Genomic DNA, 27,235 nt, shown 5'->3' with positions numbered 1-27,235 from the left:
CAAACAGTTAGAGATTTTTAGGCTGTACTTTGTGTGCTGTGCTCTGTGATTTGGAGTCTGATCAAAGGCGAGCACAGTGCCTTCCTCACATGCAAAGCAGCAGAAGCCACCAGCACCATATGTGTGTGCCCATCAGTGGGTCCACATGCCATATGCCTGAATGTGCTAGTGTAATGCTTTCTCTGTGCCAATCAACTCACTGTCCGCTCAGCAATTGGAGTGTTCATTATTAGTGTGCAGTCCTGGGGTGGGGTTTGTGTGTGTGTGCGGTTACTGGAATTGCAGAACTGTGTGTTTGTGCAGCCTTGTTACTCTCCCTTAGCTGGGCAGTGGAATATCCTCCCCAGTGTCAACTTTCCCTGTCATGATTGGATCATAGAGATGTGCCAAGAAGCGCTGCGCCCAGGGAGCCTCGCTCACTCTCGCACAGTACGCCAGCTCCATATCAAAGTAGTACACACACACACGCACAAACACACATAGCAACCACCTGGAAAGTACTGCTGGACCCAGAGAACCCCAAAGTCTTGTGTTACCATGCGAGTGCACACACACATCAAAGCACAGAAAAATACATTCACACATACTTACACACTTATAAGCTATTGCTTTTCTTCACAGAAGAAAGGTCAACTGCCACCTGAATATTTACAGTCTGGATTTTTTTTGAGCCTGGAGATATTTACTATACTCCAAGTTTCTGGTATCACAGTGCACACTATAATCATTTGTACACCTTTCAATCAAGTATTTGGTTATACTGTACATGCAAGTGAATATATGCCTCTTAATGTTGCGCCAATACACCTAAGGCTAATTGGCAAATGTACTGTGCAAGTGATGTAACAAGATACTGGTATGTGAACATGTTAAGTCAGTCATTAAGCTGCAATACATATACGTTTTCTTGCATGTCAAAGCAATACTCAATAAAATAAAAGCCACATTACCAACTATAAGTTTAATGAAACTTTCTGTATTTTTAGCAGTATCCTCAAAGCAAGGTGACATATAAATACTCACTACTATCGGTTTCTCAGTGCTATCAATTACATTGCTCTGTTACACTTTGGGAACAGTCCAGTAGACAGAATTTGATGTGACAAGTCTGCCTCCAAGTTCAATGTAGACAAATTTCATTCAGCCAGTTTTCAAACATTTCCAAAGGCTCTCTGTGACCAGAGATACTTCCTGGACACGTTTCCTATTAAGGTATACACACGTATAGTGCAAAGTGGAATAAGGCCAGCCAACTGGAATGAAGCCTAAGTTTTCGAGTAGTAACCTCTAGCCTAGTAACAGAAACAGCAAGGACGTTTAAAGAAAGAAGAGGCCGAGTGTTGGCCAGAGGTTCTAGCCATCCAGACAGCAGCACGCACTACTACGCTTAGCTCATTCCATTTCTCGTATTAGTGTTGCCAAAAGGTCAAGATGCCGTCTGATATGGTATCTGGAAATTGGAGAGCATGTAAAGGTTACAGATAGAGTTTGTTGAAGTTTTAATTGGATTTAAATCAGCTAATTGTGTTTGCAAAGTGAGAGCTGAACCGCAAACTCGGTAAACTACATGTGCAAGCAGACATACTGCACATACAAACAAAGTCTGGGTCACATGCATCCAATAACCTCATCTTACTCACACCTTAGCAATGGCCACCATGCAAACACACTCACACTCACTGGATGCTTTGAATCCAAGGCACGGGGTTGGGAATGATATAGGTGGTGTAAATGTCAAGTCCTCTCATAACTGCATTACAAAGTTGACGACTGTTCTCCAACAATTCCATCCCATCCCCTCTACCAAGCATATACCAATACCAAAAGAGATTCTAAGTTATTAAAATATTACATACAATCGTTTAAAATTTCCCCCTAAATACGTGAAACACTTAAGTAAGCGTCAAACAATAAACCATTTTTATTGAAATGCTGGAACAACCACTTTGAGTACTCAAACACAACATAACACAAACACTGACCAGAAATCTATCTATAATAAATGCACTGATACGGTTTCATAAATGTGGAGCTGGGAGCATTATTTATCTTATGTTGCTCAGAAAACAAAACCAATGTCATTCTGCTAGATAAGCCTTATAAGTCCGCCAACATCACAGAGAGAGGCTATCATTCGCTCTATCACTAAAAGCAATAACGCACAGAGACAGAGAAAGAAAGGAAGAGAGAGAACTTATCAATGTTGTCCCCCATAAGCTATAAAGCTGCAAGATCTTGGCAAGTCCGATAAGCAGCATCCAACGCTCGTCTCTTTTTCTCTCTCTCGCTCTCTCTCTCTCTCTCTCTCTCTCTCTCTCTCTCTCTCTCTCTCTCTCTCTCTCTCTCTCTCTCCTACTCATTTCACCCCACCCAACCCCTCCCTGCTGCTCCATCTTGACAGCTGGGGCCCCAGTTCGACATCAGTGGAAATTTCCTGAAATGTCACTCCAGTAGACGGCCTGAGTGATTGTATAGCATCGGGAGTATTGCTGCAGAGGCCATACACGGACACATACACAATTCTCCCTCAGCCCATTGTCCCTAATCCCCACACGATGGCTGTCACCCCAACTTCAGCTCTTGGAGGCAAAATGTGTCTGGCCATGCGCATCTTTCTGTCTCAAAACCCCACTATGGCTCACCTCCCTCAATACCTTCATATTGTGTCCTCACCTTCTCATCCTTAGAGTTCAACCTGTCATGATAACTCAACCAGGGGCCAGAATGAAAAGGTGATGGGTCAGAAACAGGAAGTCTATGCCTTAATGGTTAATATAATATAACAATGGGGAAATTGGCTTCAAAATTGGACTTTAATCAGACTAACCACTTAGGGAAGATGGTGAAGTACATATTTGAAGACATCTTTGAATTAAAAAAGACTAATAGTCTATAGCTATGCTAGCAGCTCTGTGTGCTTTGAGTTTAAGCTAACATCTTCATGCGCGTGTTAGCATGAAGATGTTGTCACAATGACATTGCTAACATGCTGATATTTAGCAGGTATAACATTTACCATGTTCATTATTATACTTAAGTCTGTTAGCATGCTAAAATTTGCCAATTAGCACTAGTCATTAGTTTGGTAAATATCTGGTTATAAACCAAAATATTGGACAAAGATTTTGACCTGATGACGGTGCTCGATGAAAAGTCAGATGATCACCAAAGTGACCTTGAGGGGAACACAAATGCCTGTACCAAATTTTCATGGCAGTCCATCCAACAGTTGTTGAGATATTCAGTCTGGACCAAACTGGTGGGCTGACCAATAGACCAACAGACAGACAGTGCCACCTCTAGAGCCATGATGCTAGGATGGCTAAAAATTAAAGTGAAAAAAGTGAGAGTGACTATGACTTCATTAGATTGAGAACTATCTTACAAAAATACACATCTTGGAAGACTAGATAGGTATTGCAATAGTGTTTAACCTCATTAGCTTTTAAGGTAGTGACAGAAGTGACTGCCTAACTTGACCTCACCTTTATTTGGATCCACACTAGCTTACCCAACTAGCAGATAAATAGGTTACCAGTGTAATTTAATTAGCACAACCACAGTCCTGTTAGCCTAGCATTAGCAACGCTGTGGGCAGTTGTACAATAAGTAGGTCTTCAAACAGAATCACATGACATGTAAAAAAAACATTCAAGTCCATGTGACTGTGCTTTTAAACTCACCCTTTCAACTCCTTGCATCTTCAGTTAATCCTGACCGTCTCTGACATTGTCCTCAAGTTCATTAGCTGCAAAAAGGGGAAAGTATCGAAGACCATGAACCAACTAAGGCCAGGACAGTAAGTGTGTGCATCAAGCCTTGCCCAACCCAGTTCCACTACAAGTGGCAGCAGGGGTTACAGGCAGTTAATCAGACAAGCGATAATCTCGTTAGGAGATCAACAAATGAGCCTCTCAGTGCTGAAAAGCAGGACACAACCCCACAGACAATAGAGCAGGCCAATGCCATTGTCTACGAGAACAACAGGAGAGATGGCAAGGGAGTGTTATTGGAATAATTCAGATCAAAATGAGGGGCGAGTGTACAGCAGGAGCACTGTGCCTGCTGGTGGGAATTTCTACTGGGATAATTTGGACTAATAGTCATGGTGACTTTATGTCTCATGGCAGCATGTTTGAAGTTGTCTGAAAGTGACAAATTGTGAATGTGTTCATTTGTGTGAGTTAAAGCATAATATTTGACATTTTAGACATCTTAACAATATGAGTAAGGGCACTGGATGTGGTCTAGAACTACGACAACCACCTGTTCTTTGTAATTGGCAATGTCAAGAAATTGTACCTTTGCAAAGCGTCTGGCTGTGAAGGGTTATAAGGAGGTAAGTGGTGGCGGCTGGCAGCACGTATGACAAATCCAGTGACCACAGAAGGGCTTCAGGATTTTCCACACCTCTTTTGGTCTCCATGGAAACAAGGACAGGAGTGCTCAGGCACATGGGAGCCACGAATAGACAATCACAAGGGAAGAAAAAAAAATGCATCCAGCTACTGGCATTTCACAGACTCCAGTCCAGATGTTTTCAAACCCCCTGGAATCACAGTGTCGTTTATATGCTACTAATTCAGAGTAGGCCATCTCAGTGCACACCTGATGCCTCGTGTCTTTCACTGTTTGTCTTCTATACAAGCCTACAGCCGGATAAAAAATGTGTCAGACACAACTGTGTCTGACACATATTTATCTACTTTAGGGCGGTGCTGCCAGTCATTTTAATCCATTTTTAAGCCAACACAGATAAAAAGGGGTTCATAGTAATGCCCGTTTAAGCACATTTTGGCCTCAGCTAAGAAAATAAAATTGATTTTTTTTGTTTTTCTTCAGTTCCAAAACAGGATATAGATGCAGTCTGGTGATGACTCTGTGCTTATAACTGTAATATTTCCCATGAAGAAACTGTTATGCTTCCACGAAGAGCATCTGTAAACTTGTATAAACACACTAACACAGTGTTTGTTAAACTTACTGTAGCCGTTACAAAAGTGGGGGCTAAGAGGCTTTTGCTGTCAAGGACATGCAAACAGTGGCTGCTCTGCAACAACCAAGCGCCCGACCCTGGCTTAAATTCCAACGCATTAAATTAAAATGTGCAGTTTTAAATCTATTTTTAGAAAACAAACAGTTTTAACATAGTGATAAAGTATTTCATACCACATTTTGTACAAACATAGCTCATTTGTTTAATATAAGCTTTGTCTCACGCAGCCATATGCTGTTGCAGTTGCAGACACATAAGCTGATGAATGTTTTGGAAGGGAACAGATGATAAAGTATCACTGGCTGACCCAGACAGAGAAGGTGAGCGTCTGAGACAGGGGCACAGACAGATAGAGAGACAAAGACAGAGAGAGGTCTTTCCTCGTCAACAGCAGGAAACACCATTCTCTCAGCCTGACCTTTATCAGTGCTAATGCTATCTGCTGTACTTTAGAACCAACATACAACATTGGAACAGTAGAAATGGTAGAAATGCACATTTGCAGCCCAGATGGACACACACACACACACACACACACACACACACACACACACACACACACTGGGGGCCTTGTTAGGGTGTGCTTGCATGCAGGTTTCAGATGCCACATGCTGGGCTGAGTGGATGCTGGCTGTGCCTAAAGAGGAAATAGACATAGGACTCGGCATATTAACGCACACATTTCCACAACAGCTTTGTGAAGCACATACAAGTATGCACATAGTGATGCCCAGACAAACTAAGACCATTTTACATTCTGTCTCCAGCCTCTTACTCCCTCACCTCGTCTTCTACCTCTCTCTCTCTATCTCTTTCCTAGGCTGCCCAGTGATTGTCAGCAGGCAGAGAGTGACGGGAGCTTTGATGTTGAGACAGTGTGTGTGTGTGTGTGTGTGTGTGTGTGTGTGTGTGTGTGTGTGTGTGTGTGTGTGTGTGTGTGTTAGTATGTATGTGTGTGTGTGTGTGTGTGTGTGTGTGTGTGTTACTAGGCTTCAGTCAAAACTCTATCCTCCTTCAGGTTCCTTCCCATCACACTGAGGCAGCTGCGAGAAAACAAGGAGGCTGACAGTGAGGGAGGAAACTGAAGAAAAAAGAAAGAAGGCAGTGTGAGAGAGAGAGAGAGAGAGAGAGAGAGAGAGAGAGAGAGAGAGAGAGTCGTGCAGTGGGAGGCAGCAATTGTGAGGAGAAAAGCAGGTCAGATAGTGGATAATGTTTTATTGCACCGAGCCAGAGAGTGTAAACGCCTGAAGGTGGGAGGTTTCACTTTGGTTTGAGAGGCAGATAAACATGGGCAGATGGATGGATGGATGGATTGAAAAAATTGGTACAGTGTCATGAAGTACATGACTTGAAGATGTTGTTTAAAATAGATCCTTTTAAGCTACTTCTACTTAAAGACATCGACAGCATCACACAAATATTCTAATGCTGGGGCCTTAGAGCCCCAGGCTGTCACTCTTTTTCTTATGCTGAGAAATTGAAGCCTTCTAAAGTGTTCAAAGACAGAAAGAAAAAGCAGAGGATATTTCTTGAATTACCAATCTATTTCATTACATTTTCTGTCAGATAAACTACTGTTGAGTTTGTTCTTTTCACTCACAAGCTGCATGATTTTGTTTTCATTCTTTCTCCCTCCACACACACACTCTCTCTCTCTCTCTCTCTCTCTCTCTCTCTCTCTCTCTCTCTCTCTCTCTAATCATCTCTCTTAGAAATGTTGAGGTTGTGTCGTGCCTTTTTGAATGACACACTCAAATACAGATTATCAGCAGCTTGACAGCTCCAATTAGTTGGTATTATAGATGGAATAATAAGGTAAAGCCCCACTGTAGAATGTAGATCATTCCTCCTCTCCAATCTCATACCCGTTGACAGTGGAGAAAATCCCTTCAGAATTTCACATGAAACACTTCTCAGTAGGCTAATCTAACTACAAAGTTGGAAATGGGTATTTCATCTGAGAGAGCAACTCTCTGCTTTGGCTTCAAATGCCTCTGCCTTTTTTCCCTATTGTTTGCTGTGATTTATCAAACAGTTGAGTATAAACCCAGTTAGGTGCTGATTTTAAAAGTGGAGCAGAAGTCACGTTAACTTAATTTGCTTCTGTCTACCACACAGTCAGCCACATCCCTTCAGCTCTCAGCACATTACTCAGTCACAGGCCTATGTAGGGTCAATACTAATGCTGTCTTTAACCAATTTCAAACTGTGACTCTGCTGGTATAGCAGACAATTAGTTGCCAGTTTCAGTTAGGAAATAATATTTTCTCTGGAATTTATGGGACGTTTTAGCACACACTGAGGTCCGTTATTAAAATGATGCTAATCGTGTTGATGTTATTGAATTAAAATACCAGATTAAGAATTAAATACCAATATTTTATTAAATTCCAACAGTGTAGCAGTAATATGGAGGATGACACTTCTCAGAGATCACCTGATAGATGATGTGTGGATAATTGAAATATGCAGCTTGAAATGTCTTTCTAGCCATGCTTCTTTGGGTAAGTAATACATTTTTTTTTTAAATTTTGCCATCTGGACGACTCAAGTGGGGCACAAGGGAACCCTGGAGACACTTCAGTAGCCAGTTGCTCAAAAGGATGCCTCAAACGTCATGTCTTACATACAGGGATGTAGTCGAGCACAGTAAGTCAAGTCCGAGACTAGTTCACTGACTGAGCACAGCCGGGTAAAGGCACATTTAGACGAGAGGTGTTATAACAACAATCCTACAAGTTTATTACATGTCACACTGTGTGAGATGGGTCTAATAAAGTGTTGGTTGCAATCTGTGTCAGACTGCACGATATCGATTTTAAGGCATGTCAGGTGGTTCAATTATGCCTAGTAAATTATTGCACTACAATATAAACAGAAGAAGAAAAAAACAGATGCAAGCAGAAACATATCATCAACTCACATCATCAATGTGTGCCTCTCTTGTGTTTTGAAAATGTATAATAAACAAGCTTTTATGCATCCAAAAAGGAGAGTGTGAACGGAAGTGGAACGTGGAAAGTGGATATAGACTAGTTTGTAGTTAATAGCAGCAGTCACATTATGGGACTTGGAATGACATTTCTGACACAGGCAATCACTGCAGCTCTAAATCTGCAGTCGGTGGACTCAGATACTGTGTAAGATAATATAAGACCAGTGTTTTTGACTGAGTACCAAAATTTTATGTTTCTCTACAATTCTCAACTTTCGTCTGGGACAGCCCAAAATGGGCCCTAAGTCAAGAGTGAGACCAAATGGACCAAATACCAGTTAATACCAAGAGTCCTCTCTCAAAATCACGGTCAAACAGTTTGATCATTTTTAATTCTGTTATTTCAGAGTCAGTGTCAATGTAGCTTTACTTGTAAACACAAGATGATCTTCCTCCAATTCTAAGTCAGCATGCTGCACATGCCTGCCATCAACCACAGGAACTCACACCAAATCCCACCTTCATTTATCTGCCCAGATAATACATTTGGTATTCTATACTGAAGAATAAAAAATTAGCATGTAATCTTAGCCCACCTCGTCCACTTCCTTCTCCTCCCAAGTAAGGTGTTCAAACACTGAATTACATTGACATTTTAATGTTACTGACATGTGTAAGTGTTTAATATTAATATATTTTAGTACATTATGTGAATATGTTGTGTTTTAAAGAAGTATACTGGGACAAAGACAGCTAGGAAAGACACACCTCAAAATTGCCACTATAACAGAAGAAATATTAGAGATATTATTGCTCATATTATGCTCTTTTCAGGTTCATAATTGTATTCAGAGGTTGTACCAGAATAGGTTTATGTGGTTTAATTTTCAGACAACACCATATATTTGTTGTAATGCACATTGCTGCAGCTCCTCTTTTTACCCTGTGTGTTGAGCTCTCTGTTTTAGCTACAGAGTGAGGCATCGCACTTCTGTACCATCTTTGTTGGGAGTCGCACATGCGCAGTAAGTACTGCTAGCTAGTCAGTTGCAGAGTATGAGGGTGTGCCATGCTAGCAGCTAGGTGAACATTATAACGTGTGTTACAAAGTGACGCACGTTTGTCACAGAAGTAAAGGCTGGACTACAATAGAGCTGTTTGGAGCAGTTTGTGAACAGCGTTTTTTGTTGGAGATGGTAAATCCCTTTGGGGTGGACTTTGGGCTTTTTCACTTTTTAAACCTATAACATGCACAAAGATATATAACACAATAAAGGAAAGGGGAAAAGCCAAAAAGCATAATATGAGCACTTTAAAGAGATTTGTTTCTTCGCTATTGCACTTGTCTTTGGCTTGACAAACTCTACTCATGTTACCTTTCCGGCAGAATGACAAAAGGAGATTGTTGAGCTGTGGTCACTGATCAATAGATAATCATATCTTCCAGAGGACTCAAGAGGGTTGAGGCTTAAGTTAGTGATCCTGGGTTACATGTTTATATTACATTCTGACTCTTGTAAATCCAGGATGGTGTTAATTACTACAGATGCAAAGAAAAACAGATATTCTATCTCTGACGCTCAATTGTAAGTTCTGTCTCCGTCTTTGTTTCTGTGCCTTTTACATGCATCTGTAATAAAGAAACATTCAGACCCGCATACGCAAGCCATGACAAATAACATTATCAATCACAGTCACACTGAAACATAGGTCTTTCCAGAACCGCTCAATCCCTCTCTGTCTTGGCCAGCGAGGAGGATGTCTCCATTGTTTAATGACACTGAGGGAGGAAATGGTTTATCCTTGTTCCCTTACAACTCCATTACTGTCTGTATGGGTGTGCAGTACTGTATGGAGCTGACAAGTCTTTATCATTTAGTAATTGTGACTCAATTTTTCTTTTTTGGCGCTGTTCTTTTCTTCCCACTCGCTTTTATATAACACTCTCCTCTGCGACTGTATTAAAGAGGGCAGTGCTTTTTAGAATGGCATTTTATGTTTAATGTTAGAGGATTCAGGTGCTTGTACTGTAAAAAAGTCACCAAAAGCTCTGTATACATACATTGGCAATTTCTTGGCTTATTTAAATTTATAATTACTTACTTTGTCAGGTTCATCTATCTCCCTTTAAACAGTATTTTTCTGCTGTTCAAGCAGGTAATATTCAGTACTGGCGTTGTCCACATTGTTACATTTTCCCAGCGTACTTTATAAGTGTTTGAGTTCAATTTTGCTGGGTAATTGATGATGGATAAAGCAATCATAATGAATTATAAAGAGTCCCCATCTGGTAATTTACGACTTGGCTTATTCTCTGTGGGTAAACTAGGCCATCTGGGATAAGCTAAAACTATGAAAGCATACTGGTCCATGCTGGGCTAGACAGCAAGGAGATCTCAGCAGTGATATATTCATGACACAAGTGGGTGAAGATTTAGCTATCCTCTCTCCTCCCTGCTTCCTCAGCTCCCCCTTTTCCCAGCTGCCTCCTAGACATCATAACATCATCCTCACGTCCTCTCTGCTGTATCCCACCATACTGCCCACATGCCCCCTCCTTCCCTCCCTTCATTTTCTACCTACTCATATTAATCATGTGAAATCACCCAGAGTAATTCATTTTCACTCCCCCTGCAATATACTGAATGTGTATGAATAGACATTCGTGTGAGCGGAGACTATTTTAACTGCATGATCACATAATGTTTTTAAAAGCAGATATATTTAAATGTATTTATTCAAAACTTTGAAAGAATTCTTGCTTGAGAGGACTATTTGGGATAAATAACTTCCTGCACTCTCCGCTGTTGGGAGGCAGATTTGTTACATTTACCCCCTTTTATGTTAAGCTTAGCTAACTGGCTACTGCTTCCTATTTAATCAGAATCAGAATCAGAAATACTTTACTTTAATTCCCAGGGGGAAATTATTTTTGTTACCACTCCAGGTATACAAACAACATATACAAACAACATATATTATCCAGACTTTTAACATATATAATAAAAACAAATATACAGTAATAATAAATAAAATATGAAATGTACAGTGTTATGTGCAAATAGTGCAATAAAAAGAGAAAATGATTGTCTATGTCTAGGGGATTAGAGTGGTATCAATCTTCTCATTGAATTCTCGGCAAGAAAACAAACAAGCTTATTTTCCAAAACGTTGAGCTATTCCTTTACCTTAAAAGCAATATACTCTGAATTAGCTTTTATTACCAATTTTCTTTATGTTATTTCATTAAAATAGTTAGCAAGACCCATTTTAATTGAATTACTAGCACAATAATGTATCTGCAGCACTATCGTGATGTTTGGTAGGGCAGGTAATGACAGAATGGTTTCTGTATCACCTCTTGTAAAATGTCCAGGTTGTTACACACACACACACACACACACACACACACACAGATCCAGAGGGTATCTCATTAACAGGCTCACACCCTCACAGCTGAAGGTTGTCATGTTGTGTGTACTGTCACTGACCACAGGGCAGGAGAAACCCTGTGACTGTGAAGAAACCAATCGACACACCAGCTTCTGCAGATACAAGTTCCACAACCTGCACAAATACAAGTAAAACTAAATGCAAACACACACACACACACACACACACACACACACACACACACACACACACACACACATACACAAGCCACTCTGCACTGGGGCCTTGATCAATGATTTAAAAATCCATAATTTTTTTTCTGTTTCAGGTAACCATTCATACTAAAGTGGTCCTTTCCAATGCAAAATGTCAGAGTCATGAAGTTTCGATGGAGAAAACAGAGCTTTTCAAAATCGCTGATATGACTGTCAACCTTCACAGACGTAGTTGAGCACTCCCACGTAGCAGCTGTGATTTGAAGCCAACTTCCTGTCAAGGTTCTCAACACAGCTGCTAAGGAATTACTGTTAGTCGGTTAGCAGGAAGCATTTATCAACTTCAATTAAATCACTATCTAATGCTTGTGCCGTCACCTGAGGACAAAACAACTAAAATGTCAGTGACAACATCATTCTGTGTTCAGCCTTATTGAGACACAAAATAAGTTGTAGCTTGGGACAAGATAGTTACAATCCCAACTATCCTCGGGAATCAGAATCAGGATAGTGAAATTTGGCCCACTGGCATGCAGCTTTTTCATTTAATGGGCCATTACAGTCCTGTTGTTTGTACAGTGGATGTTGGTCAATCAGCAATAATGTCTTGGGATGTGTGTCGCTAAGGGAAGCAGCTGTTTTGGAAAAATGATGGAGCATATATTACCACTGCCGGTTCCTCATTAAAGTCAATGATGTGGGGAATGGATGTTGTGTTGGAGAGCGAAGAGGATGAGGTAAGAGGTACCCTGAAGGTTTTCAATATTAAAATTGTCTGATCATTAATAATTAAAGTATGCTTGTAGCATTAGACAAAGTAACTGGTTCAGAAAAAGACCACAAAGTCTCCGGCCAGATAAGTAGCAAGCAGACAGGCATCTTTTACTCCATCCCCGAGGAGCATGGCATATCATCAAATCAAAACCACATTGGTCTGTCTGCAACAGAAATTGAGTTATTAATACCAATATCAGGCAAATCCCATCTGTCTGGCTCCTCTACTCTGTAGCTGTGAGAGGAAAAGGAGAGAGAAAGGCAGAGTGTTACAGAAGAGAAGAGGTGAACATTTTTGTTCTTACACTGAAACCTGACAAATGTCATAGGGGAAACTGTACCGGTGCCATCGCTGTCACTGAAGCCTCTGGGAATGTGGATCTCATGCATGCCTTTAGGGATTTATTTTAGGTGTACACATGTGAGCATTCACTTGCATACATTTGTATACTCATCCACTTCTCCTTTAACTCCTCTCCTCTGACACTTTACTTTGCTTAACATCTCACAATCCCCTGTGGTTTGACCTGTCATGCTTCGCTCACTTGTAACTATGTGATTCTCCCAGACTTCTCCTGTCTCTCATCCATCATCATCCTCTGCCTTGCCTCTCCTTACCTACATATTCCTTTTAATCCTCTTCCCCAATGCTACTGTTCCATCTGGCTCAGGTGATGTTGCCTTGGGGCTTGCATTACGCTGCTGTCATCCCTAAACTGAAATCTAAAAAGGGGAGCATTTAACATGGTCCTCCCTGTCGGCATACCGCCCTACACCCCCGCACTTTTTCTCTGTTGCTGCTTCAAGATCCCCACCGATAGAGTTGTCCTTGTCTAAAGCTACCAGACAGCTTCGGAAAAAAAAACATAAAACCATGAACAAGGGAACCGTAACATTGCGGAACCCCTGCTGAAGCCTGACAGAAATCCTACTGTTTGTGAAAAATTAGGTTTTGGAACATATCAGTAAAATGATCAATGACATCAGATTTAAGTAGTTTCCCTGCAATTTCCGCTTTTGCAATACAATATCAGCTTGTAGCGATTAAAACATTATTTAACTTATTAACTTAATTTAAACTTTAAGTAAGTAAAGTAAGTAAAGTTTATTTGTATAGCACCTTTCACAGATAAATATCACAAAGTGATTCACAATAAAATGTAATACAATACAACAAATTGAAATACAAGAACATTTAAATACAAATAGAAAACATAACAAACAAAAAAAAAAACCTGACTAACTAAAAGCCTGCTTGAATAGCAGAGTCTTCAATTGCTTTTAAAAAGATTCGACACAATTCACACAACATAGAGAGGGAGGCAAGTCATTCCACAGCCTAGGAGCCACTGCTTGGAATGATCGATCCCCTCTAGTTTTAAAATGAGTGCAGGGAACCACTAATAGCCTCTGACCTAATGACCTCAGACTATGGGTGGGAGTATGAAGCTGTATCAAGTCAGAGATGTAGGGAGGAACTTGACCGTTTAATGGTTGTATTTGTAGGTATTCACGGCACGGTTAAGGGAAAGTCTTGTTTTATTATGAAAAAGGTCAACTAAGACGAAAAGCACAAGACACATGATCGATTGACTGATCTTTCCTGGGCCTTAAAGTGCTTTTGTTGCCTAAACCTAACCAAACACGGGACTTCTGATGTGAACCCCGTCTCCCCTGTGCTTTCTAACACACAATCCACTCTGACCACCTCCAGGCAGCAAGCATGTCCAGGCATCAAAATGTAACTAAAACAAATAAGTAGTATGTAAATGTAATTTCGAGGGGCCAGTGTTGGTTTGAAACATGCAAATCTAGACACTAACACTAGACCATGAAAAGCATCAATGAATTACTCAAAAGAAATACTGCTTAATACAGCATGTCTCCAGGATGTCTCCCTCACCTCACTCACCTGGATTTCCGGCAACAGTTTTGCATGAATAGTGCTGAATTGGCAAACTGCTACATTTCAAAACACAGACTCAGTTCTGTGGCGATCTGTCAGACAATTTGAATTTCAGAGGAAGCCAGATCCTGCTGTTAAGTGCATCTTCAAGCTGAGAGCCAGCAGAAGGGTCTAAACACATGACCTTTTTTGGGAGAGACTGCAGTTATCTCCTCTGCCTGGGATTACACAGTTCATTTTTCATTTCATTTACCTATTTTATTCTCAAGCAAGCTTTCATTCTTCATCCCATGGCGGAAGCAGGGGTGAGCCATCTGGCTTGGCTTCACTATGGATGTATTCCCAATCTCACAATACATGATCTGATTCAAATAAACAACACCTGAGAACCAAAGCAACAGTGACGGATGCAGACCCCCTTCTTTTCAGTTAATTCAATTGTAATTTAAGTTCTTTTAATTTCAGCAACATTGGGTTTCCTGTCACTGGCACCATTCAGGTCCTGGTAGGACTGCTCTGAAATCTGAAACTGAAATCTAGACTGTTTTCACCCACCACAGCTTGCTGTACGCATTTATTGTGAATAAACACAATCAGCCTGCACATCAAACATGAAAAACAGGAATTTACATCACGTGACAAGAAGTCTCTTGCCCGATGCTTTACTGTGGGGAATTAGTGTGGGAATAGTGTGATCTTTGTCAATTCTCACACAATAGTTTGGATGTTATATACTCCTTGCATCATGACCAAAGCATTATTAGCAACTCATACATCCATTTCTGTTGTGCAAATTTTTGGGGGAGAACAATTAACAGCCAGTGCTTCTGTGACTCAGTTAATTTAAGTATGGACTAAAAATAAATCAGTAAACTTTAACTGTTTGCATACTGTGTTTTTGTCAATTTTCATACAGTCACGAAAGCCACAGTAAAACCACTGATGTTAAATAATTGAGAAATCAGGTGAGACACCGCTGCGGTCACAACAAGGTCAGCAGACAACACAGTGAGCATAAACCACTGTTATTGCTTTTGGTACAGAACAAAAAGCTTTTGTTGTCGTGCTCTGTTGCATTTAACAGTTGCCATGGTGACACCGAGCCAGGAGAGGCTTAAGGAGGATCCCAAAGTCGATAAAAGGGGTTTCTAAATCTGACAGTGGAACTCTCGATTTCTCTTTTTCTCTCTTGTTTTCCATTACTTACTCGCACTGTGGAGTCTTTTAAAGAAGAGAGGAAAAAGAGGAGAAGAGGAATGGAAAGAGCACAACAGAGCGAGATGTAAAGAGCCTTCCGGACGGAGCTGTGGGAAACGGAAGAGGCTGCAGGGTTCAGGCAGCAGCGACTGCCAGCAGAGACAAATAGTATTGGGATATGAAGGCACACATTATAACATTGTAGACATCTCAAAGCCACTGCAGACTGGGTCACCAAGCAGCCAGGGTTGAAAATGTTAGGCTTCTTTGCATTCAAATTTGGGGGTGATTCAGCGATTTCATTCATATTAAATGGCTGTTTTTTTTGTAATTCTGTATTTTAATTAAAAGCACTTCCAAAATATTATTCAGCACTCTGGAAGTTTAATTTCCAGACTAAGGTATGACCTTTTCTTAATTACAAAGGGGTATCACATGTTTTAATAGACAGAAGCATTCCAATACCTGATAACAGCCCAACACTGGCTCTAGCTGTTTCTTAGGGTAGAGAAGCTCATTTTGAATTGCGCTGAGCTCTCACTGGTATTGATTAATTCTCGCCTACAGAACATAAAAAAAACTCACTAAGACATTTCTTCAAATTGCTTGCTGTTGTTGATGAGGGGGCGAGTTTGGGGGAATGGAAGAGTGGGGAGGCCTTGTTAGGCCTTTTTGTTGATTACGTCTGTTAGTTGGTCATGGCCTCTCTACTTCTGTGGTCTCTGTGAGCATGCACATTTCTGTTTGTGTGTACTGTGTACTTCATACCTAAGCCTGCTCGAGCGTATGAACACGTCATGACAACAGCTGCCTCAGCTTTGTATTCAGAAAACTGACTTGTGATTAAACCAGCGACCCATTAGCAAATCAGTCAAATTACTGGTTAGTAAGCAAGTGAACCAGTCAACCAGTGAGCCACACATTCATACAGGACTAATAAGGGTTGGGGTATGCTCAAAAGGTTTGTACAATGTGTCATTGGACCACATCAGAAGGCAAAATGTTTATAGCTGTTCAAAGGCAACACTCAAAGGTGTAGTGAAAAGCTGGCCGTCAAAGAGAGTGCTGAAACGCAATAAATATTTAAATATGGGGAAAATGATGCACATTCTCTCCTCAAAGACATTCAGGGTGTTGCATTCATCAGTACACACAAAAAGTGACAGAATTGTTGTGTAAAGAATGAAAAAGAAAGCTTAAGGGAGAAGTTCAAACCCTACTAACATTCTCACCTGAACGTACCTGGCCAACCAATGCGTAAAGTGGGCATGAATCAGAATGTCAGATTGTCTGTTTTGGAAAGCCCTCCCAATTTCGACGGAAAAGTGTTGAGGAAGGGGGTTTCTGAAGCTGTTAGTCCAACCGACAACCACCCCTGATTAGGCATACTGGCCCCACAAACCTCCCCTACAGCAGTCTCCAGAGTGACAGAGACAGAAACACTCCTCCTTCACACCTCCTCTGTCACTCCGCAGCTCACACCTCACTCGCACTTCTCTGTCTTCAGTCAGTCTTTTCAGCTCTCTCTATTTCACCTCTTTCTCTACCATCCATACCCCTCTCTCCCCTGGCTACTTGTCTTCTTCTTTACCTCATCCCTTTATCCCTCCCTCCCTCAGAAAGAAACAGAGACAGTTCATCTGAGAGTGATGGAGCTCTAACAGGCTGATCCCTCTGCCCTCTCCCCAGGGCGTGCAGCTGTGCCCGGGCTCTGTGACGCCTACCTCCCCAAACACACATCCACACAGAAACGGCAGGAATACACCCACCTACACACATGCATGCATACATTTATAAACCTACAGAGGGAGCACACATGTGCACTTGCTCACACCTCCACATTCTGAAGCAGCATGTGCATGTGTACAGTTTTAATATAAGCCATCTCATTTATATGGTGCACCCAGGATATGCTGCAGAAACAAGGAATGTCAAGGAGGTGATGTGATGGCGAATCCAGGTTACAGGATTTTTTGGGGCCCGATACCAAAATCAATATTTAAGTTCAATATTTTTTTCTTGTGTTCTATGTGTGTGTGCTACTGCAAAAGGTTGTGGAACAAGCTTGGCATCATACCCAAAACAAGTTAAATATAGTTCGACATTTATGGCCAGGGTCTCTTTTTGCACGCACATACATTAACGTGCCGGCCTACGTTGGGAAGCAACATACAGGAACTTTACTTGGGTGTTGAGGAGCTGCAGCAATTTTTTGTGGACAAACAGAAACATACAGTGTACATTAACTACCACCTAGTCCTGATTGCCAGACCTTCCTTCACAGCACTGCAGAGGAGTGTCAGGCTAGTCCACACAGCATTCCAGGATGGGAGAAAAACCTGCTGTGGTTTATTGGCATTTCTTGAAACCAATCACAATTGTCTTGGGCGGTGCTATCCGCCGCACGGAGCAACAGCGCAAAATAGCCTCGGGAAGGAACTTGATTGGGTGGAACGTGTACGTTCAAAGGTTGTTTTAGTCGTGCAAGAGAAAACTCAGATTGGACAGATAGTCTAGCTAGCTGTCTGGATTTACCCTGCAGAGATCTGAAGAGCAGTTAAGCATAGTCCTCATAAATCCACCGGAGTTTAAAATGCCAACACAAAGAAAGCGGAAGGTGAGGGACATCCGGTCAAAATAAATTTTCTGCCGGCACCTGAACAATCCCGGAAGTGGAACGTCGTGGATATAGACTAACTATCACCTGACAACTTTACTGCTAATTTCTTCTCTGCTCTGATCACCACCACCTGTCTGCCCTGAGCCATCCACCGTCGCTCTCTCTCTCTCTCTCTCTCTCTCTCTCTCGCTCGACAACACACACTTATTCCTTCAAAATAAGTCTTCGAAATTGACACGCAATGTAGCTGGTGAAGTTGATACAGTAACACGTGGGTGTGTGCACACTTTTTTTTATTGATGGTTATTGTTTAGAATTCGGTGAACTTCGACTGTCAAAGCAGTTGCAAGCAACTTTTCATATGTGTAGCTCTATCCAATCATACGCCAACCATACTAAAAATGGCAGATGGCCATGATTTGCCAACTATTTACCCACATCTGGCAGGTGCTAATTTCAGACCCTGTTTATGACATCTGAAAAGCTTTTTCATGTGTCATTTTGACATTTTGACATGATTAATTGGTTATCAAATGTTTTTGCCAATTATTTTTGTTTACTAATTGTTTCAGCGTTCTTTAGCAGTATACTGTATTTATTGTAATGTGTAATGCCCCCTAAAGCACACACATTTTCTCTACATACTCTCTCCCAAACTGCCCATGAAGCATTACCTACCCCTCTTAAGGATTTGTTCAGTGCCAAGTCCATTAGCCTAATCTGAAAAACAAAAGCAGCACTTTGTTTGCTCTCTCTTAGTCTCTCTCCACACACACATGCACTCACACGCACTTCACATCTTCCATCAGCACATTCACCAGTGCCCTGCTGTTATCTATGGGATGTGATGTGCCATTTCTCTTTGAAGGCACTATCACAGAACAGCTTATTTCACCAGTCCTCCAGACGCGGGGCTCTCCGTTTCTGGCAGGGTTTTTCCATCCAAGACAAAGAACAGAGCTGCCCAAGCCTGGCTGCCTGGTTGTCTCATTAGGAACAAGACAACAGAGGCAACACAAAAGAGACGTGTATACAGTCCAATGAAAAGATGAGGTAAATGAGGTAAAGTCATCGGTCCATTTTTGCTGCTGATTTATCTGTAGTACAATACAACATTTCAAATTAAACGTTCAGTTGGGGAGCAGCTGGCTCATAAAAGCTTCCATGTCACTTACAGCAAATATAAAGCAACAAGTGAATGAACTCTCCGTGTCGTTTTTAGCTGTTTTGTAAGTGTGAAATATACTGTGAGGAGTGGCAGCAGAATCTACTGACTGTGGAGAAATATGAACAGTGGCTTGTCTGATACCACATTTCTCAACTGTCTCCCTCCATCAGTATGTTTGACAAAAACACTAAAATCTGCTCTGCTTGGATTTTCCTGACGGACATCTTGCAGTTGAGGGCATCTTATTTTTGGAAGATAGAAACGTGGAAAAACAATGGTGCTTTTAAAGCTGTGTTTGTAAGCGGCTCTTACATAACTTACTTTGCTGAGAAAATGTATTTAGAAAAGACAGTGATGTGGGCAAACTGTACAGTTATCTTTGGCACTATCTCTCTCCATCTAAGTTTCATTTCAATCTAAATCTAAATCACAAACTCACACCAGATCCACAATAATCAACAACCTTATACTTCTCAGTTTATTTGCCTGCTCTTTATTGGGTATAGGCTTGTACATAAACATATTGAACAGTTAGATAAGTCTCTAGATCAGGGTGGATGATATTTATTTGTGACCTGATAGTATAACCCTTTTCTCTCTTCCTTTAGTCAAGCAGATGAATTTTGTTGAGCTTAGTTATAGTAATCAGGATTCTGGAAGTGAGATACTTCTCTACAAGTCCCCTGGGGCTCTTTTTTCTCCCTTATTGTGATCTTCTTTTGTGCTAGAAAACTTTCCTATGTCCAATTTAACTACACTAAAACCTAACAGAGCACAGCAAACCAGATGTCCAGAGACAAGAGTGTACTTCATGCACGCACAAACCCACACACGCTACAAATATTCAAGAAAAGAGTTTCTCTTGACCCAACAGCAGCTTCTGTGTGGTGGGAATATATACAACTGAATTCCTGTTAATACTATGTGTGTGTTTGTGTGTCTGCCTGTTATGTAAACCTCATTATCCCTATCGCTACATCAAATTCTTATCATTAAGCTTCTCTGAGATCATGGAGCATTTGAAGAAACATCAAAGTGCTACACAAACTCTCTATCAAATACAAATACACAGATGCTTGTCTTAAACACACTCACACACAAACACACACACACACACACACACACACACACACACACACTCACACACACACATACATAGATAAGCACAAAAAAGGCAAACACAATATGGTGTCTGGCGTTGATTTACGACCCTCGTCATAATAAGTCTGGGACCTTCAGTCAAAAGATGTTTGATTGTATCCTTGAGCTTCCCCCATCAGCAGCTGCCTCATGAAAAATATATTTCTGTTCTAGCCAGCAAGTTCACCAGTCCACCCCCTCTTCACTCTCTCTCTTTCTCACCTTCGACATCTTTCGCTCAGAGCAGAAACTAGTTGCCATAGCTACAATCATTAACACATCTGGCATAGATCTGGCAGGCACATGGCACTGAGTAAAGCACTCACACACACACACACACACACACACACACACACACACACACACACACATAACATTCATATTTAAAAAGGATTAATATGCATTGTTTTGCTTCGCTGTTTTCAGTTTCATTGCTGCACTCTGGAGCTTGTGTGGGAGAGATAACGGGCCAAGGCTGGTTGGGGAAAATACATCAACGGAGAACTTTTGGTCTCAGTGATAATCCTATTGGTGAATTTAACCCAATCTCCTTCCAATGGAAATGGAGTTGATGTTGAGAAGAATTGAGGTTTCATAATATTGGGATGTTCCAAACTAATGTTCTGCCTAAACATTATTCAAACTTACATGTCTCTGTGTAATGAAGAAGAGCCCAATCAATAATGGATTTCTGAGGCTTGATGTCGATACTTCGATAATACAATCTGAATGTTTTAATATCCAGTTTTTTTTGTGTAAATATCATTACTGTCAAATATAAATCTAAGCACGCTGTAAATACCGTCATGTCCACCAACCTCATGTATATGAAAGCAACCTGTTACATTAAGCATCCCATAATTATTCCAGCACCCGTTGCACTCTGCACCATTGCACTATTGTCTTACTGTCTACAAATACTATTGTTATTGATATATTATATTGGACCTTTGTCCAGCTTTGTTGTCCTAGCTTTTAGCTGTATGTCTATTTCTGTGCAAGTACATCGAGAGCATCAGAAAAACTGGAGTCAAATTACTATGTGTACACATCTGATTCTGATTGGCCAATATTCATCAATTTTTTCTTTCTTTCTTTCTTTCTTTCTTTCTTTCTTTCTTTCTTTAAAGCAGCCATATTATGGTCATTTTCAGGTTCATAATTGTATTTTAAGGTTGTACCAGAATAGGTTTACATGGTTTCATTTTCAAAAAACACCATATTTTTGTTGTACTGCAGTGCTCTCTCTCACTGCTGCAGCTCCTCTTTTCAGCTGGTCTCTGTTTTAGCTACAGAGTGAGACCTCTTTTCTTCTTCTTCTGTACTATCTTTGATTGCACTCGCACATGTGCAGTAGCTCAGATGTATATCATGTCAGCTAGCTAGCTCCATAGACAGTAAAAGAAAGGCTGTTTCTACAACTTCGATCAGTTACAAGGCAGGATTAGCTGGGAGACTTCTAAATGAGGGCGCACGTGTAAGTAGTTCTTTTGTAGATTATGGTGAACTTGTGTGTGTTGTAGCAGTGCTTTGCTATTGAGAACGAGGTAGCATGCTAACGCTAACGCTAGCATGCTAACGCTAACGCTACGAGCTAATGGTTGCGGTTAGCCTGCTCGTTTCAGCTTGTGACATCACAAGCCGTGCCGATTTTGAACAGCTCACCCAGAGACTGAAGGCAGGACACATTCAGAAACTGTATCTCACTCTAAACAGCATGGATGGATTTTTTTCAAAGTTTGTATGTGTGTGGAAGCACCAGACACAACATAACACCCCAAATCCCAGAAAAAGTGATTTTTTCATAATATGGGCACTTTAAAGTGGCTATATGTAACTTTCAGTTTGTGTTGATTCTAGCGGCCGCTATGGACAAAAGCGGTAGTGTTTTTACCACACCTGCTGTCGTAAAGGTCTTTTCTTTACGGTGCTGTATAGATTACTGAGTTAGCATTACCGAGAGGTCATATAGTCGCGATGAATATTTTGCTCTGACAGAGAAGAGAATGCGTTACAGATGCATCATTGCATTTCAAGTGTTACATATGATACTACTTTGGATGTATCTAAGTAGCTAAACCGGGTATCACTCTCACTGTGTCACGAGCCAAAGCATTAAGAGATTGTTATAGCAACCAATGTAGTAATAACTTATATAGCGCATTTCATTAAACCCATGGACGCTTTACACAAGTACAAGGGGACAAGGGAAAAGAAATAGTAGGCCAACACAAACATGGATTGAAAATAAATAAAACCAGGCACAAAATGGAAGGGGGGCGTAATTTAATGTTGGCTACTGACTAGAACCACATTGCGTATTGTAAAGTTATTTTATGAATGAAATAGACATATTACATACCTGAGGGCCAATTCTGGGACGTTTTTGAATCATTCACAATACCGTAATTGTCTCTATCTGTTGAAAGCCCGACCGAGATTGACTCGGGTTTCGCCCGTTGTCTTTCACTTTCCCTTTTAGCTTTTGGTTGTTCTTTGTTTAATTTCCTTCTATTCTGTGATGGTCCTGCCCCAGTATCAGCCGTAACTACAGCAGATAACTTCTAAAATCAAATTTAAATACAATTAGGCCAACATAAAGACATCTCCTGCTACCTTTTACCTGACTTGATACACTAACACAGGCATTTCCGGTGTTCAGCCAAAATCAGTGACCCTTCACGATGTGTGCTCTGTAGCACCGTCTACCTGCCGTAAATCATTTTGTGACTTCGCGGGAAAAATCGGACCCGGGCAGAGGCAATAATAAAAACTATATAAAATAGCGTTCTTTTCACTGTTAGTCTCGTTTGCTGTTACAGGTCATTTATGATCATTAGATGGAACATTACACAGTTTCAGAAACGTGTAAAAGTTACATATAGTCACTTTAACATAGACAAACATAGACACATAGACAAACATTGTACAGTGTAAAAATCAAGTTGTGAGTGCTCAAACTACGTATTAGACAGTTTATACAGTATATTTAAAATTAAACATCATTTCTGTAGTACCATTTTTTTGTTACTGTACTTATCGGCGACATTTAGGCTTATACGCAAAATAAGCTCATAATCCTTTTACATATTTTATTATTTGTATTTTAATCATACCGTTCAACTTTTTCTGTTCAACTTATGTACATTTCAACAGCCTTACCACCACTAACTGTGTGACAGTCTTTTGAGTCAACATTTCATTACTGAAGTCAATACTTTGAACATCTTGTCTTTTGCTGTCATTGAGGAACCAGGCTGACAGCTTCACCACTTAGGGTGACACATATCACAGCAGCTATAAATTATTTAATGGCAAACACAGAATCACTTTCTTTCTCAATGACTCTCTGCTTTGCTTTGGTCTTTCCTTTTCCAGCAAATCCCTGATCTCAAGGGCCACCTCGAAAGTAGCTCCAGCCCCATCTGAGCTCAAATGGTCTAGAAAATACTCTGTGTGTGTGTGTGTGTGTGTGTGTATATGAACGGGTGTATTTTGTGACATTGTTTGTGTATGATCAGTGGCTTTCAGCACAAAAACACATTTATCATAAGCTAGCCCCACTGACAGAACAGCATGGGAGGCACAGGAGCAGGCCAGAGACGTGCTTTAGTAATACTTATACCACAAACTTACATGCTAAAGGTGTTTAACTGTAAACCACAAGCTGAAAATCATATATAAGTATACACATGTGAGCACATGCACAGACACACACACACATTCCATTTCATAAGTCAAAACATGTTTCTGTGGCTCCAAACACCTTCAATTAAAAGCCATAATAACAACCAATTGCAACAACTCCTGAGGAAAACAACTAGAAAATGATGCATGTCTCAGACGCACACACACACACACACACACACACACACACATACACAGCTGTGGAGGAGTTTGACAGTAGAACAGATGCCTGTGCATTGTGTGCATTCAGCTGCCCCCACCCTAACCCCTGAGGACATCCCCTTGCCTACCATTATACACACTCTCTCTCCACTTTACATACCACTGCTCCCCCAGCCAATCACCCACAGCAAAACAACCAGACCGACCAGTCGCAACGTCAGGATTATAATAATAACTGGTGACTGACAGACGGCTTTTCAACGGGCTTAATTGCATTCCAGGTGAGGCTAAACAAATATTTCTTCCGCATGTCATAGACACTTGCAAGCTTGTGGAAGAAAGATGTTTAAAATAAAATAAAAACACTTGACAGAAAAACAACCAGGTGTACAGGCTGTGCTTTAAATAAATTGTCTCTTATATAATACAAACCCACTCAATCTGATATGTGCTGATAAATCAAGACTCGATCAGTATGAATAAAAACATGGTCAAACACGCCTTCAGTCACTTTGTAATGGGTTCATCAACCTCACACATTAATCTCACCTCATCCAACAACCTCTTACTTCCCTTACAAACACAAAAAAAAACATATTTTGCTGAATCTAAGCAACAACTAAGTAAAAAGCAAGCACACCAAGACAAAGAACGCTCTTCTTCTCGCATACCTTTTTGCCTTTCTTCTTGCGATGGGCTGCTTTCCCACCGCCTGCTTTCTCCTTAGCTTCCTCACTCATGTTCAGTGATCTCCCCCTGTACCTCTCCTCTCCTCACTTTTTTTTTTAATCCAGCATGTAGGAGCATGTGGAGTGGAGCGACAAGCAGCTGCTGTCTTCACTGTGAATCGTTGCCACAGAAATGTCCATTTAGAAGCTGTGAAGGAAGGATTGTTCCATGCAGAGTGGGAGTGCGCGTGAAGAGAGGAGAGACTGGGAGGACTGTGCTGATGCTCTCTCCCTCCTCCTCCTCTCCTTTTCCTTTCCACGTTCACAGACACACACTCACACACGCTTGCGAGCTAGTTCGCCGAGGTCCACTCCCACTTGCTGCCTTTGCCGTGCGCAATTGGCGACTCTCTCCAGCGCACTCAGAGGCAGGGTGTGGAGGCAGGAGGAGAGTAGAGAGATAGAGGTGGAAAATGAGAAGGTGGAGGAGGATGTTGATGTGTATGATGAAGGAAGGAAGAAAGAAAGAATAGAGAGACTGAAGGAGTGTATTCCCGGCTGGATGTGGAGCTGCCTACCTGAGGCTGAAGTGTGGAGACACTCTCCCAAAAGAGAAAGAGACAAAGACACAAAAAAATGGGAAGGGAGATAAAAACAAAGAGAGACAGAGTGAGAAAAGACAGAAAGAAAGTAAAAGAGGGAATAAGGGAAAAGAGTGTGAAATGGTGTTAGTGAAAGAGAGAAAGAGCGTAAGGCTGAGACAGAAGAGGGAGGCGTGATCCACACAGTCTCTTCACTCAGCCAGCTGGATTTCTGCTGTCGCTCCCTGCTCAGACGTTGTGATATGAAATGAGACTCTCCTGTAGAGAGACATAGACAGAGGGAAAAAGAGAGAGGGAGGAAGAGAGAGAGAGAGAGAGAGCGAGAGAGAGAGAGAGAGAGAGGATCATTAACATGATGCATCAGGTCCTTCCAGAAAAGGAAGTCTTCCACTAGCCTCTGCCAGCAGGATCAGCTTACTGGAAACTGGAACAGAACAGCACCCGGCACTGGCTGACTGACTGACTGACTGGGTTGATTGAGGTGTGTGTGTGTGTGTGTGTGTGTGTGTGTGTGTGTGTGTGTGTGTGTGTGTGACAGGCAGGCAGGCGTAGGGTAGAGAAGACGTGCACACAAGGTTGATAATATCCAAACAATATCCAACTATCTGACTCAACAGACAGAGAGAGACTTCAAAAAGACAGCAAGACAGCTCCCCACTGATGAAACATCTAGCTAATGAGGCAGGAGGAGAGCAAGTGGATCAGGGAAAAAAGGAGGAAATGGGAATGAAAAGCTCTGGGTGACACAGAGGGAGAGATCAGGAGGAGGGGTGTGAAACAGACAGGAGAGAGGAGATGGGAAGGAGTGAGGTAGATTGGACGAGAAGAAGACAATGTGATATCAGTGAAAAAGACAAACCAGGGAGGCATGGAGAGGATGAAAGAACAAATGAGAAGCAGACAGAGGCACAGAGAGGCAGGGTTTGTTGTGACTTCCCTCTAAACAACAGGTTCTTTATTCTGGGGGGTAAATTGCTGTTAACCACCCATCCCTCCTTCCCTCCCTCTCTCCCTCCCTCCTTCCCTCCCTCCTGCTCCTGACAAGCTGTATGCCATCACCACCATGCTGTTTGATGTCAATAAGGCCTTGGCCTCAAAACAGAGAGATAAAGGCCAGTATCTTTAGAAAAATATTTTTTTAATGGAAAGACACAAGCGGACACAAATAGATGCAAAGATGCACCAACTTATGTTCCAACTTAAGCAAAAAAACAGTGGCCTTGTAATGTCACAACTCCACTTCAAGAATGTACAAAAGACAAAACACAAAAAAATCCTGGTAAGTGCCGAGCTGAATCAAACACATACACAGACACACTCCCAAACACAGAGAGTTAGTTACTATTGATAGCTAGCTACAGCAAGTATCTGTATCACATTCATCTGCTGGTTATGGCCAATAAATACTGACTGCCAAAACACTCCAGCAGTCAAATTCACACAAATTAAACTGAAAATGTGCTTCATTTTCAGTCGAAACACACTTAAAATCCTGCAGCTGACATTGAATGACTTAAACAATGACAAATAGCGCTAGACCGATAAATCGGCCAGGCTGATAAATCGGCCAGGCTGATAAATCAGCCGATATTAGCTTGTTGCAGATAGCTTGTTATCAGCGTATTGTCTGCCGACAAATAGCAATACATTTCAGTACAAAAATGCTAAGAACATTTTTAACTTAGAGACATGGGGCCCTATCTTGCACCCAGCGCAATTGACTTTGTACACCAACGCATGTATCAGTGCTATTTTGCAGTTTCAGAAAACAA

General features: G+C 41.3%; 1 protein-coding gene across 2 annotated transcripts in view; it reads right to left on the bottom strand.

The window, feature by feature from the left end:
• The window catches only part of LOC116055816 (ankyrin-3-like), a 135,125-nt gene extending 109,421 nt beyond the window's left edge, over positions 1 to 25,704 (bottom strand). Inside the window, exon 1 of one of the 2 annotated variants that reach the window (XM_035992329.1) lies at positions 24,865 to 25,704. In XM_035992329.1, the coding sequence (XP_035848222.1) occupies positions 24,865 to 24,933 (69 nt within the window). In that variant the 5' untranslated portion in view covers positions 24,934 to 25,704. Of the gene's footprint in view, positions 1 to 3,683; positions 3,813 to 24,864 lie in introns of those variants that run through there. The other variant, XM_035992337.1, reaches the window with a different exon arrangement.
• Between the last annotated feature and the right edge of the window lie 1,531 nt (positions 25,705 to 27,235).

Source organism: Sander lucioperca, chromosome 15 (assembly GCF_008315115.2).
Source record: "Sander lucioperca isolate FBNREF2018 chromosome 15, SLUC_FBN_1.2, whole genome shotgun sequence".
Taxonomy (NCBI): domain Eukaryota; kingdom Metazoa; phylum Chordata; class Actinopteri; order Perciformes; family Percidae; genus Sander; species Sander lucioperca.
Note: the sequence above shows the minus strand (reverse complement) of the source record. Positions and strands in the feature narration are given on the sequence as shown.